At 42.5% G+C, this 15,648-nt stretch overlaps 1 protein-coding gene across 8 annotated transcripts in view; it reads left to right on the top strand.

Annotated features, from left to right (window-relative positions):
• Positions 1-15,648, top strand: part of CTNNA2 (catenin alpha 2) — a 575,368-nt gene that overhangs the window by 53,418 nt on the left and 506,302 nt on the right. For all 8 annotated transcript variants that reach the window (XM_087874837.1, XM_087874835.1, XM_087874839.1 and 5 more), the window contains exon 2: positions 7,092-7,198. In XM_087874837.1, the coding sequence (XP_087730963.1) occupies positions 7,097-7,198 (102 nt within the window). In that variant the 5' untranslated portion in view covers positions 7,092-7,096. The remainder of the gene's footprint in view (positions 1-7,091; positions 7,199-15,648) is intronic.

Raw genomic sequence — 15,648 nt, forward strand, 5'->3', positions numbered from 1 at the left:
CTTGTGTGTGGCCTAGTCCTCCTCCCAACTACTTTTTGTATCTCCATGAAGTTCAGAGCCAGTCTGGTCTAGTGATTTAAGCACCAAGCTAGAAAGCAGGTGATTGTGAGTTCAAGTCCCACCTTAGACAGGAAAGCTGGATGGAAGACTTTGGGCCATTCACCCGGAGGCTGTGAGTTCTAGTCCTGCCTTCGCCATGAAAGCCACCTGGGTGACTTTAAGCCAGTCGCTCTCTGTCAGCCCAACCCACCTCATGGATTGTTGTTGTGGGGAAAATAGGAATGTTGGATATGTTTGTCATCTTATTTGTAGAAATAATAAAGCCAGGATACAAATAAATCAAAGTTACTGGGAAGGGGTATTTATATATTGATTTGATTTTGGGGCCTCCCCAAGTCCAGAATGATATACATTATCAATTTATACAATAAATACATTCTGTCTTCCATCTCCCTCGAGGAGGGAGCCCTACAACCAGAGATGGGTCTCAGCAGGTTCTGATCAGTTCTGGAGAACTGGTAGCGCCAATTTTGAGTAGTTCAGACAACCGGTAGTAAAAATTCTGACTGGCCCCGCCCCGGTCTATTTTCTGCCTCCCAAGTCCCAGTTTATAGAGACGAAATGGGGATTTTGCACGATCCTTCCCCTGCCACGCCCACCAAGCCACGCCCACCAAGCCATGCTACACCCACCAAGCCACACCCACAGAGCCGATAGTAAAATTTTTTTGAAACCAACCACTGCCTACAACCTTCCTATCCCAAAGCTGCATCTTCAAAGGAGCATCACTAAAATGGAAGTTACGCAAATCTCTTTGGTGGGGGGGTGGGGGGATTTAAATCTCATTCCAGATGACACACACTTCCTGGAACTCAATAGCTAGCACCTTTGGATTGAAGGGACCTAAAGCACCCCAACTATGCCTGATCTTATTGGATGGGCAGAAACCCTGGGCGAGATGGAGTGCGTCAGAGATCCTTGTCCTACAGTAGTGGCCAAAATTGTGGAAACCTTTTGGGAAAAGTGTATTTTTGAGGTTTGATGGCTAATAATACTACTTTTTTTTTGGATTTTCAAGATCATCCTATTCCACTGCTGGAATGGCCTGGGAATAGCCCAGATCTTAACCCAATTGAAAATCTATGGAGCCGACTAAAGAAACCTGTTAGCCAGAAGCGACCCAGCAATAAAACCCAGTTAATCGAAGCAATCCTTCAATCTTGGTTTCACATTAGAACAGCTGCAGAACTCAAAGACTTGGTTCACTCCATGGGAAGACGTTGTAAGCCTGTAATTCATGCTAAAGGCTACCCAACTAAGTATTAACTGACATGGTGATCATTTTTGTCTATCTCGTTTTTTCTACGTGTTTCACTTTTCTTCTTTATACTGTAACTGCTCTTCTAATAGCCAATCCTTCATAAAAGTTATTGCATTACATTCTTGATTAAATTATCTTTCCATTGATATATAATTTTATGGTACTATTCCCAAAAAAAAAAAAAAAGTGGTGTTATTAGCTAGTTTTAGAAAATACACTTTTCCCAAAAGATTTCCATAATTTTGGCTATTACTGTATGCTGTGAAAAGCTTTATAGAGGATAACTAGCATTTTGAATTGTATCTGTTAAACTTGCAAGATAGTAATGAGAGCATGCCTGTCCCTTTGCCTTCTGGACCAACTATAAAGAAAATAATTTGTTGTCATTCAGTTGCTAGCTTATGTCCAACTCTTCGCGATCCCATGGACCACAGCATGCCAGCCCCCCCCCCCCGCCCTCCACTGTCTCCCAAAGTTTGTCCAAATTCATGTTCTTGTGTCAATGACCCTATCGAACCATTTCATCCTCTGCTGTCCCCTTTTCCTTTGGCCTCCCATTTTTCCCAACATCAGGGTCTTCTCCAAGGAGCCCTCTCTTCTCATCAGGTGGCCAAAGCCTTTGAGCTTCAGCTTCAGGATCTGTCCTTCCAAAGAACAATCAGGGCTGATTTCCTTTAGGATTCACTGGTTGGATCTCCTTGCAGTCCAAGGGATCCTCAAGAGTCTTCTCCAACAGCAATGAAAATAATCAAATCTGTATTCATAATCATATTCAGTCCATTGAATCAATACTTGTTCAATGGACTGAACATGTATTTTGTGAGGGATCTGCATGTATTTTGCAGGGATCTGAATCAGGGATGGGCTGCTGCGAGTTCGGGAGAACCTCTATCTAAGATTCTGTGCAGTTTGGAGAACCCCCAAATCCCACTCCTGACTGGTCCTGCCCCGCCCACCCCTCCCCTCCCAGGAGTCCTCATGTGGCCCATTTTGGATGCAGGTAAGTGCAGGGCATGTGCCGTAGGCTAAGGGAGGGCGAAAAGAGGCCTACCGGAAGTTCGGGAAGGCCGGAAATGGACCCGTTTCTGGCCTCCAGAGGGCCTCCAGAGCCTGGGGAGGTTGCTTTCGCCCTGCCGGAGGCTGAAGGAAAGCCTCCGGAGCCAAAATGGCAAAATGACAAAAATGACACACACACCCCCCGGTGCAGGAAGCCGACTAGGCCATGCCCACCATTGCCATACCCACAGAGTAACTGGGCAGAGAACCCCTTGCTAAAATTTTTGAAGTCCACCCCTGATCTGAAAAGAGTTCAGATTAGTTTTTTCTGTTTTATGATACTCCACGATCGCGTCCACTACAAAACGAAAGACTTGTTATATAATACTTAAGTAAAAAGTATTTTGAAATCTATTTTCGTGGTTATCCATATCTTCTATATGACTGTTGTAACCGAAGCCCAGGTAGTGATTACCAAACACAATGCAGTCCTGAACAAACTTATTTTATTAAAACAGCTGAGAATTAATTCATTCTCAGCTTAGTCCAAAACAAAATTCTTCATAACCAGTCCTACGGCCTTATCACCAACCTTTGATGTCTTTGGCAATTTGCCAACTTGCCAAAGTTCAAGAGACGCTGACAAGAAGCACTGAAATCAACGTTGCTTTTCTACAAAGAACCCAACAGCTAGTTGCTGATTTTTTAAGCTTTATGGGAGGGGCCAATCATCTCCTGGCCTTACTCCCGAGTCGTCCTTTTTGCTTCAGCTTCTCTTGCCTTCTGGCAGCTCTTTTCATGTGTGCACTAGGAACAGGCTCCTCCTGTTCCTCTGCCTCTCTGCTGTCCGCCTCTGGAGGCTCCGGAGTCCGCGCATCGCTCCCAGATGGCCCTGGCCTCATCTCTGCCTCCGACGCAGAGCCCTCATCCGGGCCTTCCCCAGACTCCAGGACTGGCCCATTGTCCTCCCCAGCCTCCTCACTGTCCGACTCCGCTGCTAGCTCTGCAGGCTGCTGGCGGACCACAACAATGTCTGCATTCTATGCTAGATTTTTCTCCCCCCCCAATCTTGAATATAGTGGCCGCTTTCTTATTGTATGCTCATTATTTTCCACCCGTGAAGCTTCCCAGAAATTATTCGCAGATGCACCAACATCCAAAAGTTCTTGTTCATAATGAATAATATGAAAATGTATAGTTGGGAGATACAAAGCATTCCTTTGAACCGTCTGCTGCATCTTCCTTATGCTTTTTTTCTGTCGCTTCAAGATGATTTAGTCCTCCCCTGTCAACTTCTTCTGTTTTATTACACTCCTGAGGGTGGTTTTTCTGCCACTGAATAATGGCAAGTGCTTCTCCCCAAGGGAGCCCCCCCCCCTGCTTATTGTTGCCTTCAGTGTTTTAAAAATCTGCCCTTTCATAACTTCTTCTTTTAACCTGCAGTTTTATCCTCCGCCCAATTCCGGAACACACAGATAGTTTTTTGCGTGTTCTCATCTCCCGTTTTACTTTTTTTCTTGTCTTTCTGTCATTGGCACTGAGGGTTCTTTATGGCTACTTCCAGGCATCACTCGAACCTCAAAACACTTTATTACACGATTCTATTTGATATTTAGGTAAGTTTAAAAAAAAAAAAAGATTTGTGAGCCCTTCGGGATATCTAATGATTTGCTTTTATTTATAATTCTTTTTATGACACAGTAGTCATTGGTTTAAAGCATCCATGCGGTTAACTTTACAAATGGAATTATTCACAGATAAGTGTGAAACTCCTATGCACCTGCATTTATCTGATACACCAGAAGGTGGGGAATAATCTTGTCAGACAGGAGAAGGAGTCGATTGATTTATTGATTATTTATTTATTTATTTGTATATCGCCTTTAGTATTTTTACGAACAATCCAAAGCGTCGAATACATCCAACACACCTTTATCCTTCTATTTTCCCACAACAACTCTATGTTGTATGACTGTAACCTTGTTGCTGGTATCCTTAAGATTTAATTGACTGTTTCCCTATGACTATCGTTAAGTGTTGTACCTTATGATTCTTGACGAATGTACGGTATCTTTTCTTTTATGTACACCGAGACAAATTCCTTGGCCAATCACACTTGGCCAATAAAGAATTCTATTCTGTTCTGTTCTGTTCTATTTTTTTTATTATTCATATTTATTTTTATTATTCATATTTCTATGCCGCCCACTCTCTGAGGACTCTGGGTGGCTTACACCAAAGACAGTATACTAAATAGCATATTGCCCCCAACAATCTGGGTCCTCATTTTATTATTGGTTTGTTTGATTTATATGCCGCCCTTCTCCGGAGACTCCGGAGAGCGGCTTACAATGTGTTAAGCAATAGCCTTCATACTTTTCTATATACCTGCTTAGTAGGGCTTTCGGCCCCCCCTAAGCGGTGTTCTTTTTTATACAAAGTCAGCTTATTGCTCCCACAATCTGGGTCCTCGTTTTACCCACCTCGGAAGGATGGAAGGCTGAGTCGACCTTGAGCCTGGTGAGATTTGATCCACTGATCTGCTGAACTAGCAGTCAGCTGAAGTAACTGCAGTACTGCACCCTAACCACTGCGCCACCTCGGCTCTATTCTATTCTACATATTATTAGTTGATGAGGTAAGGAACAAGGCTGTAAGGAAGAGCTTTTATGTATCACAAGGCAATTTGCTGGCAATGGCTGAATTGTTAGGGGTGTGTGTGAATTAATAGATTTTAGAATGATTTCAGAAGAAAAAGAAGAAAATAGAATCAAAGCACGTCCATGTATTTTCTTTTTGATGTGGGAGGCCCAAAGGATATTGCTTCCTGGTTGTACATAGCTATTTATATATCTATATCTATATATCCATATCTAATCTCCCTCCCTCCCTCCATATCTATCTATCTATCTATCTATCTATCTATCTATCTATCTATCTATCTATCTATCTATCTATCTATCTATCTATCTATCTATCTATCATCTATCTATCTACTGTATCTATATCTATCTACTGTATCTATCTTTCTATCTATCTATCTATCTATCTATCTATCTATCTATCTATCTATCTATCTATCTATCTATCTATCTATCTATTGGAGAGAGGAGATCATGATGATGTAGAGAAGGTGATAAAAGAAAAGCTTTTAATCTTTTCTAAAGGATTAACCTTAACAGATTTTGGATGCTCTCTGGACCCAGGAACTAGCTAAAATCTGAATTTAGAGGCAGTGCCTTGAGGAAAAAAAAAATGCTGCAGTAAAATTGGATGGATTCTACGGCAAGTGTGGGGCCAGCAAGGCTGAGTGATTTGAACGGGGAAATAATGTGCAGTGAAAGGATTGAACTCTTCGGCCTAAAATGCTAGCTTCTTTGTGTTTAAAGTTCCGAGGACTTCGTCATGCCCGTCTTCATGCTGTGCAAATGCAGTCTTTTACTGTAGAGGAGGAAAGAGTTTGTAGGGTTATGCAGAGTATTTGAATGAACAGTTTGGCAAAGGATTGGCAAGTGCAGGAAATCGGGAGCCACGATGGTTCAAATGAATGCAGATTTATTGCAAGCATATTCTCTGTACAAGAATCTGAACTACTAACGGTCCAAGCAAATTGGCGGTAGCTAAGAGTCAATGGAATTCAAGGTGGGCTGGACTTAGATCTCTTGTGGGCGTGAAAGGACTCGAGACTGGTGACATGTTTGACCCCTCCCTCAGGCTCAACCTGGGCATCTCCTACAAGAATGCTGGTACAAATGAAGCAACCCTCCTCAAATCATTAAAGCAGCTACATCCTTTGGAAGTAGACTCATGTGGCTGTTGTTTTGCATCCCTCCTCCCTGACTGTCTGCAGGGATGTGGGATTTTTTTTTTTTTTTTACTGATCATGCACACATCTGCACAGATGAGCAATGACAAGCCATTGAAGGAGCCGGGTGTGCACTAACCCACTTAAACATAGCTCAGCTGAGAGCTCATAGATTCATTTTTCTCCCAATTTCAGGCTGTTTTCACAGTACACCATCGCAGGGGTGTATTTCAGCAGAAAATGATTGTGTATTCAGTTTCTGAAAGTCCAGTAAGATGTATAATATAGAAAATATTTTTTAAAAAATATTACTAAACCTTGTTTTCAAATTTTCTATGCTGAAGCCAAGAAAAGATACACAAGAGGGAAAAATCTAGTTAATGCATATCCGTTGGAACTCCTATACCAGTGATGGTTGTGCGGAAATGTTGCACATGCTTGTCGGGGCCGTGCTCCAGAAAAGCCGAACTTCCGGGTTCTAGTGTGCATGTGCGTCCGACAATCAGTTGGCTGGCACGCATGCACAGGCCGGCTTTCAGCACTGTCATGCACGCAAAGGGATTGCGCTCTGGAAAAGCCGAACTTCTGGGCTCTGGCGCGCATGTGCACCCAACAATCAGCTGGCCGGCATGTATGTGCACACCAGTTTTCAGCACTACTGCATGCGTGGACAGTTGATCGTCGTGCGCGCATGCGTGCCAGAAACCCAGAAGACAAACAGGCAAGGCCGCACATGTTGGGCGACATGGCTTTGAATGCCATTTTGGGCACGCGTGCCATAGTTTTGCCATCACGGTCCTATACATTTCCCCCAATGTACAGTATACTTAATTATTTCTGAATTAGCTTCTGAGCACGTTGTCCATTGTAAATGTAGCCCTTTTAAATCAATCCAGCATCTGATTTAAAATTCAGAAACAAACATGGCTCTGGGCATGATTTATAACACTCGTTATCTTTTTGTTTTAGAGAGCATGACTTCTGCAACTTCACCCATCATTTTAAAATGGGATCCCAAAAGTTTGGAAATCAGGACTCTAACTGTGGAGAGATTATTGGAGCCACTAGTTACACAGGTAAATTGTTAATGCAGATGCCCTGTGGTTTGTTTGCTAATGTTTTTTAACATTTGTATTTTTAATCAGGGTTTATATTGCAGTTGTATTTTCCAGCTTATGACAAGAATGGTGAGGTTTGTCAAATAAGGATTTTAATTGCACTCTGCACAGTGTGTATTTTTCAAATTTCATTCAACATTTTGGTTTTCTGAAAAAGATTAAGCTATGTTTTAGATCAAATAGAAACACGTTTGAAATTATTTTGTGTGTGGTGGGTGGATATGTCTTGTCAAATTTTGGGTGTTGTAACTACAATATTCATATGCAGATACAGAGATGGTAATTTAGGTGTAGTGAGATTGATAGATGAAATCCATGTGGTTTTTTGAAAAGAAAATTCTGGGACCTTTTAAAAAGATGAATTAATACCAAAGACTTGGATGAAGAACTACGATTTCACAACTCTTCTAAACAACAGAAATGGGGGCCATCTGGATCTCAGAGAATAAGTAGCATGCAGTGCTGCTACAGATTTATTTATTCATATGTATTTATTTAGTTAGTTTAGTAAACATGTACAAGATAACCGGTATAAGTATAAACATGGACATGAACACAGGAAATAAGTGCAAGTAAATGGGGACAGTAGGACAGGGACGGTAGGCACGCAGGTACGCTTATGCACGCCCCCTTTACGGACCTCTTAGGAATGGGGTGAGGTCCATGGTAGACAGTTTAAGGTTGAAGCTGTGAGGGTCTGAGCCTGTAACAACGGAGTCGGGTAGGGCATTCCAGACATTGACCACTCTGTTGCTGAAGTCGTATTTTCTGCAATCGAGTTTGGAGTGGTTTACCTTGAGTTTGTACCTATTGTTTGCCCGTGTATTAATGAGGTTGAAGCTAAAGTAGTGGTTGAACTCAAGGCCGGATCTGGCCTGCGTGGTGCTTAGATCTGGCCTGTGGAGCTGCCTTGGAAACAATGAAGGACTGGCCGCAGTGCCTCTGCCAGTGAAAATGGAGCTTGGGTGGGCCACACGCTGCCCTCCCAAGCTCCATTTCCGGCTGCGACGGCCTCCTGCAACCCTCTGCCAGCGAAAACAGAGCTTGGGTGGGCCTGGAAGAGCGCTTAGGTGCCCCTGACACGAGTGACATTCAGGTGGCCATGCCCACCCTGGCTATGCCCGTTCAGCCCCCCGAGGTCAAACCCAACCCTGATGTGGCCCTCAATGAAATAGAGTTTGACTTCCTTAGGATAGACGATAGTGTTTCATCCAAGACACTCAGAGCACACCAACTCCGCAGGAGTAAATCAGCCAAGTGGAAGACGGGTGGTCCCTCAAGTAACCAGGCCCTATGGAATGTAGGGCTTTATAGGTATTAACCAGCACCTTGAGTTGCACCCGGAACCAAATTGGCAACCAGTGCAGTTTATAAAGCAGAGGTGGCACATGAATATATTGAGGAATGCCCGTTAACGGCTTGCGTTGCCACATTCTGGACGTTCTGGACCAGCTGAAGCTTCAAAATAGTCTTCAGTGGCAGCCCCACGTAAAGCACATTGCAGTAGTCAAGCCATTAGGTAACTAGGGCATGAATGAATGACTGGCAATCCATTAAGTGCTTCCAAATAATATATTTAATGGAATGCCCTGTCGAAATAAGAGGAAATGTTATTCCTAACTTCAGTTATTTAATTTTAGTTAATTTTTAATCATCATTCCGAATGTTGACTCGCTGACATTGCCTTTCAGTAGCTCCTAAATTAGACATATAATCTTACAAAGGAAAACATAAGAAAATAGGTGAGCATTCCCTTAGGAAGATAAAAACACATATAATAGCAGAGTTGGAAGGGACCTTGGAGGTCTTCTAGTCCAACCCCCAAATGTAGACTGTTTCAGTGTCCTTACTTGATTGAGGACTGATAATGTGTAGGTTAAGTAAGTACAGGTAGTCCTGAACATACAACCATTCATTTAGTAACCGTTCAAAGTTGTAACAGCACTGAAAAAAAAAGTGACTTATGACCGTTTTTCCCACTTAACGACTGTTGCAGCATCCTCATAGTCATGTGATCAAAAGTTGGACCCTTGGCCACCGGCCTGTATTTATGACGGTTGCAGAGTCCCAGGGGGGGAGGGCTGATCTGTGAACACCTTTTATGACCTTCTGACACGCAAAGTCGATGGGGAACCCAGATTCATTTAACAGCCATGTTGCTAGCTTAAGAACTACAACTATTCGCTTAACAACTGTGGCGAGAAAGCTCGTAAAATGGGCCAGAACTCACTTAACTGTCTTGCTTAGCAGTGGACATCTTGGGCTCAATTGTGGTCGTACGTCGAGGACTACCTGTACTGTTGGCCAGTGTTTGAGTTTCAGGGTTTAGTGACGGTGGTCTAGACCAGGGGTCTCCAGCTATGGCAACTTTAAGCCTGGCGGACTACAAATCTCAGAATTCTGGGAGTTGAAGTCCTCCAGGCTTAAAGTTGCCAAGGTTGAAGATCCCTGGTTTAGAGGCAGCTTTTTTGACGGTTCACCAACATCTGTGGCGGACATCTTCAGAAGCAAATAATTTTCTGTAATTTGGATTGTTACAATGATAGCTTGTCTACGAAAAAGAACCATATTTATTTCAGAACACGAAGCCCTTAATTTATAATCGGTGATAATTACAAATCATGGAATTCAGCTTCTAGTATCTGGTTTCAACCAATTAAGCTAAGCCACACGTAATGTGATTTCTTTTTAGTTTCTGTGATATGTGAATCCAGCCTATCTTGTTAGTAACCTGTAGTTTCCATTTAAGAATTATACGTGGTGGTGGACGTATCCAGAAGCGAGAAATTATTGGATTAAAATTAAAACACGGCTAGAAGAAACGATACAACAACATATGGATTTAAAACCTGAACTGTTCCTATTGGGTATCTTACCAGAGAAATTTAGTAAAGAAAAAAGATATTTGATTATACAACTTATAACTGCAGTGAGGATAGTATTTGCGCAAAGGTAGAAAGCAGAGAAAACCCCTACAGAGGGAGAAGTAATTAAGAAACTATTGGATTGTGCAGAAATGAATAGATTGACTTTGACAATTAAAGAAAGAGAGGAATCGGAATATTTTAAGATATGAGGGCAATTTTATCATTGGTTAGAGAAGATATATAGGGTAATGTTGTAATGAAATAAGTGAACAAGAAAGTGGAGAAAGAAGATAGATAAATGTATTAACAGAAAAGTAAGAAATGTGGGAGAAATGCTATAATAAATGAAATGAAAATATTAAGATATGATAAATATTGGAGAAGTAAGAATAAGACACAAGAGATGTACTCAGATGATGCACTGAATGAGCGATTATGTATTGTATGTTTGTCTATAAAATAAAAACACTTAAAAAAAAAAAAGAATTATATATGCACCAGATCATGGAGATATAGGTTGATTTTGTGCTGCTACCAGTGATGAAACGTAAAATTTGTTACTACCGGTTCTGTGGGCGTGGCTTGGTGGTGGTGGTAATGTGACTGGGTGGGCGTGGCCAACTTTTGTTTTTTACTTTTGAAAGCATTTTTTCTACAATCTCTTCAGCTAAAGAGGTTGTAGAAAAAATGCTTTTAAAAGACTGACGATCCCAGCTGAGCCGCGCAATCATCAGAGGATTTTTTTTTTTTACTTTTAAAAGCATTTTTTTCGACCAAAGAGGTTGTAGAAAAAATGCTTTTAAAAGTAAAAAAAAAAAAAAGGCCTCTGATGATCACGTGGCTCAGCTGGGCATGGGGGGGTGGGCAGGGATTTTTGCTACCGCTTCTCCGATCAGGCGATCCGGTCTGAGCCGGGAGCATTTCACCCCTGGCTACTACCCTCCTACCAGAACATATATACCTCCTTAGATACTCTATTGGTTGAAATTGAAAACTGTCAGGAAGGTTTCAAACTATTTTTCTGTTTTAAATGGTTTTTTTTTTGTCTGTTGGATGAATTTTGTAAGATGAGAACAACTTGCATACTTTTTCTTCCTCCTTCTGGCCTAATTTGACTAAGTACCGTTCATTGATTTAACTTACACATTTTTTTTAAAAAAAATGCATTGATCTGTGAGATACTTAATTACCATGAAGAAAAGGGGTGGTGTTTTGATTTTTTAAAATCTTTAAATTCTAGGTCACTTTATGTGTAAACGTATAAATTTCACGTATCGGCAGAAATATTGGGTGAGATAGGCTGGCAACCAGCATAAAACCAATTCAACTGAGATGCAAATACAGTTTTAATTTAATTTCAAAGCTCTTACAAGCCGAATCTAAATGAATTGGTACAGACTCTGTAATTGGTATTTCAATAAGCTCAGGGTTTTTTCCCTTACAAAATCCTTTTAGTTAATATACAATTGAAGATGTCTGAATATAGTCTAAATAGTCAGTACAAAACTTAGCTCTCAACATTTGAATCTGGCATAAGTATTTAAAGAGCCATCAAATACAGATAGTCCTCCACTTACGACCACAATTGAACCCAAACTTCTGTTACTAAGTGTAATGGTTGTTAAGTGAGCTTTGCCTCATTTCATGATCTTTCTTGCTGCAGATGTTAGACGAATCACTTCAGTTGTTAAGTTAATAACATGGTTGTTAAGTGAATCTGGCTTCCCCACTGATTTTGCTTGTCAGACGGTCGCAAAATGGGATCATGTGACCCTGGGACATTGCAAGCATCATACATACATGCCAGTTGCCATGGGTCAAGATTTTGATTCCGTGACTGTGGGGATGTGGCAATGGTCATAAATGTGAAAAATGATCACAAGTTACTTTTTTTTCAGTGCTTCAAATAGTCACTAAACAAATGAGTCTCAACATCTTTTTTACATTGTGGCGACCAAAACTGAATGCAATATTCCAAGTGTGGCCTTACCAAGGCATTATACCACTTTATAAGGCCTTGGAAAGGCCACACTTGGAATATTGCATCCAGTTTTGGTCGCCACTATGTAAAAAAGATGTTGAGACTCTAGAAAGAGTGCAGAGAAGAGCAGCAAAGAGGATTAGGGGACTGGAGGCTAAAACATATGAAGAACGGTTGCAGGAACTGGGTAAATCTAGTTTAATGAAGAGAAGGACTAGGGGAGACATGATAGCAATGTTCCAATATCTCAGGGGCTGCCCCAAAGAAGAGGGAGTCAAGCTATTCTCCAAAGCTCCTGAGGTTAGGACAAGAAGCAATGGGTGGAAACTCATCAAGGAGAGAAGCACCCTAGGACTAAGGAGAAATTTCCTGACAGTTAGAACAATTCATCAATGGAACAACTTCCCTGCAGAAGTTGTGAATGCTCCAACACTGGAAATTTTTAAGAAGAGGTTGGATAACCATTTGTCTGAAGTGGTGTAGGGTTTCCTGCCTGGGCAGGGGGTTGGACTAGAAGACCTCCAAGGTCCCTTCCAACTCTGTTATTCTATTCTAAATAATCATAATTCAAAGACTTACCTTTTAAGTCTTCCAGGACCTTTTACTTCGAAAGACAACTGAACTAAAGAGCTAAAGAAATCTGGTTTGGTCTCTTTTTGCCAGATATTTGGAAGAAATAAGGTGTCATCAGATTGCAGAAGCCAGGCGAATTCAGTCCATTCAATCCGTTGACCTGAATGGTGCTCCTCGGCCTTATCTACTGTATACTGTTTTGTACCTGTTGGCTCGAATATAATCAGGGGTGGGAATCAGCCAGTTTGGACCAGTTCGGGAGAACCGGTAGTTCCGATGATCAGCTGGCCCCACTCACCCGCACCGGCCCAATCTGTCCTTTACTTCCTTGTTTCTAGCTTATCTGAATCGTGTGTTACAGCTAATTTCCGCCCCTCATCTGTTCTACTTACTGAGGCAGACTTAGAAGGTAAGCAGCTGAGCTTTAAAAACCTCCCATTTTAGCGCTGCACATGCAAAGCACACACTCACCAAACTAGATGTTAAACCCGGTTGCAGCCCACCACTGAATATAATGTTGGAAATGACCACAGTTGAAAGAAGGAAACATAATTTGGAAGTTGAGAATACTGTGGAGAAAGAGATGGAACAGCAGATGGATGGAGAAAAAAGGACTTTGGTTTCTGGGCAGGTTGCAAAAGAAACACCAGGGCTTCCATATGCTGCTCATCAGTGTCCGTTTCATAATTTATGCATACAGTTTTTCATCTCCTATTGAGCTTAAAAGAACCCTGGAATGGCTTGCAAAGAATAAAGATAAATCCAGCTGTTTTTTTTTGAGTGGGGGGGGGTGTCCATGGACGAAAATAAGAATTTCTTCCAAGTCCAGCTTTCTCCCTGAAGACCCTGAGGAGACCTCCATGTAGTTTTCTTGGTAGCAATATGGAAGTAATATGTGAGGTTCCTTTTTCAGTTCCTCAATCAGACTAAAGCTCTGCAATTTCCTGCTGGTTTTCCATCTGAACAGCCTGAACTTTCTTGATTCGTTAAGATTAGGCAAGGTCACCTAGGGACTCCCATTTAGCTGGCCCAACCTAAAAGGAAATGGAAGGGAAGAAAAAAATGAAGAAATCTAGGCAAAGTTCCTGGTTTATATTGTCATAATAGGTTTTGAGAAACTGGTAGAGGACTTTTTACCACACAGATTAAATTGTTTGGTGTTCTTCCTTGGAGGGCAGTTGCTTTGTGTAGCCTGTATGATGATTGGGACAAGATAGTGGAAAGCAGGTGGATCTGGCAAAAGTAGGATTTCCTATCGCTTCCACCTTCTGTTCTGTCCCCGTACCACACACGCACCCCCACAGACGGCCCGGAGTTAATAAGCCACACGACAAAACTCTTTGAAGATAAAGCTGGCAGCAATCCAGTGGCTAGCTGCCAATTCAGACTTTACTCACACAAAACAAAGATTAGACTGCAAGCATTCCGATAAAGCAGGCAAAGTTTCAGCGATACAAGGATTAGTCCAAATGCAGTCCGACAAGGCAGGCAGAAGTCCAGTAACGCAGAGATCATGGATTATTTCCAGTTTTTGCTCGTCACAAACTGAACCGGCCACCACACCCACATTTATACCCTGTGGGGTGTGGTCCAGTGACTCAGCTAATCTCTGGCACGCCTTCCCCTCTGCTGCGCACGCTTCTCCCTGCGCCTCTGCTGAGTGTCCAGCCAGCACTTATCTTCTTCGTCGCTGTCCACCTGTGGCTGCGGGGACGTGCTTGGCTCTGAGCCTATCTTTTGGCCTTCGGTGTCCTCTGGAGGCATTGCCAGAGAGGAGGGTCCTGGAGAGGGAGGCCTTGCCAACTCCTCCCCCTCACTCTCAGAGTCTGCATCTGTTGATAGCCCAGGCTCAGGCAACGGAGCCACAACACCTTCTCCTTTGCTTTCGTGTTATACTAACAAGCAAAATATATCTTAAGGCCCAAGTCCCAATCATGAATGAACAAGAGATGGAAAGCTCTAGGCCAGGGGTGGTAAACTCAAGGCCCGGGGCCCAGATACACTTAGATCTGGCCCACAGAGCCACCCTGGAAGAAACGAAGGACTGGCCTGCAGTGCCTCTGCCAGCAAAAACAGAGGTTGGGGTGCAGCCGAAAACATGGTCCCTCGAGCTCTGTTTTCACTGGCAGAGGGTTGCAGGAGGCCGTCACAGCAGAAAACGGAGCTCGGGAGCCCGTTTTCTCTGGCAGAGCACTCGGGCCACCACAGGTGCCCCCGACACAAATGACATCAAGCTGGCCATGCCCCCTGACCACGTCCCCCTCCACACCGAGGTCAAACACAACCCTGATGCGGCCCTCAATGAAATCGAGTTTGACAGCCCTGCTCTAGCCAATATGGAAGGCCTGGGTGGCTGTAGGAGAAGGATAGGCAGAGGCTGGGGGGAGGAGCCAAGAGAGGAATCAGCCTGGAATCATTATGTTCCCACAAGTGGTCAAAGTCAAACCCCTCTTGAGTTCCATTAACTCTTATCTAGCTCCAATTTAGTGCTGACTCTTAAGTTGACTTGATTCTTGTGTATAGGCACAAACAACAACCAGCTTAACTGGAGTTTTATCGCAAGGCCCTGATTCTTTGCAGCTGACAAAACCTTAACAGAATGATATGGGAACTGCTGTCAATCATTTTTACTTGGCGGGTTCATGAATTTAAGCATGTTGTTAAAATATGCAAATTTTATGTGGCTCAAGATGTACTTCCGACTTGACTTTGGATGTTGAACAAAATTTCCATGCCTAATTTAGCACAGGTGAATCCATCTTAACTTCAATTCATTAATATCCATGGTGAAATAGGGATACGGTTCTGGAGATCTACTTAATTTTTATTATTCAGAAACTCGCACATCACTTAAGGCCTCTGAGTCAAGTGAAATAAGTAGGAGGAAATTGAATTCATGAAAAAGCAATAACCGACAAGGTAATTTTGTAATCAATACATTCCCAAAGTGGTTTCGATCAAACTTGAGCTGGCTAAATTTCCATTTC

The sequence above is a fragment of the Pantherophis guttatus genome, chromosome 8 (genome assembly GCF_059756535.1).
Source record: "Pantherophis guttatus breed Tessera chromosome 8, ASM5975653v1, whole genome shotgun sequence".
Lineage (NCBI taxonomy): Eukaryota > Metazoa > Chordata > Lepidosauria > Squamata > Colubridae > Pantherophis > Pantherophis guttatus.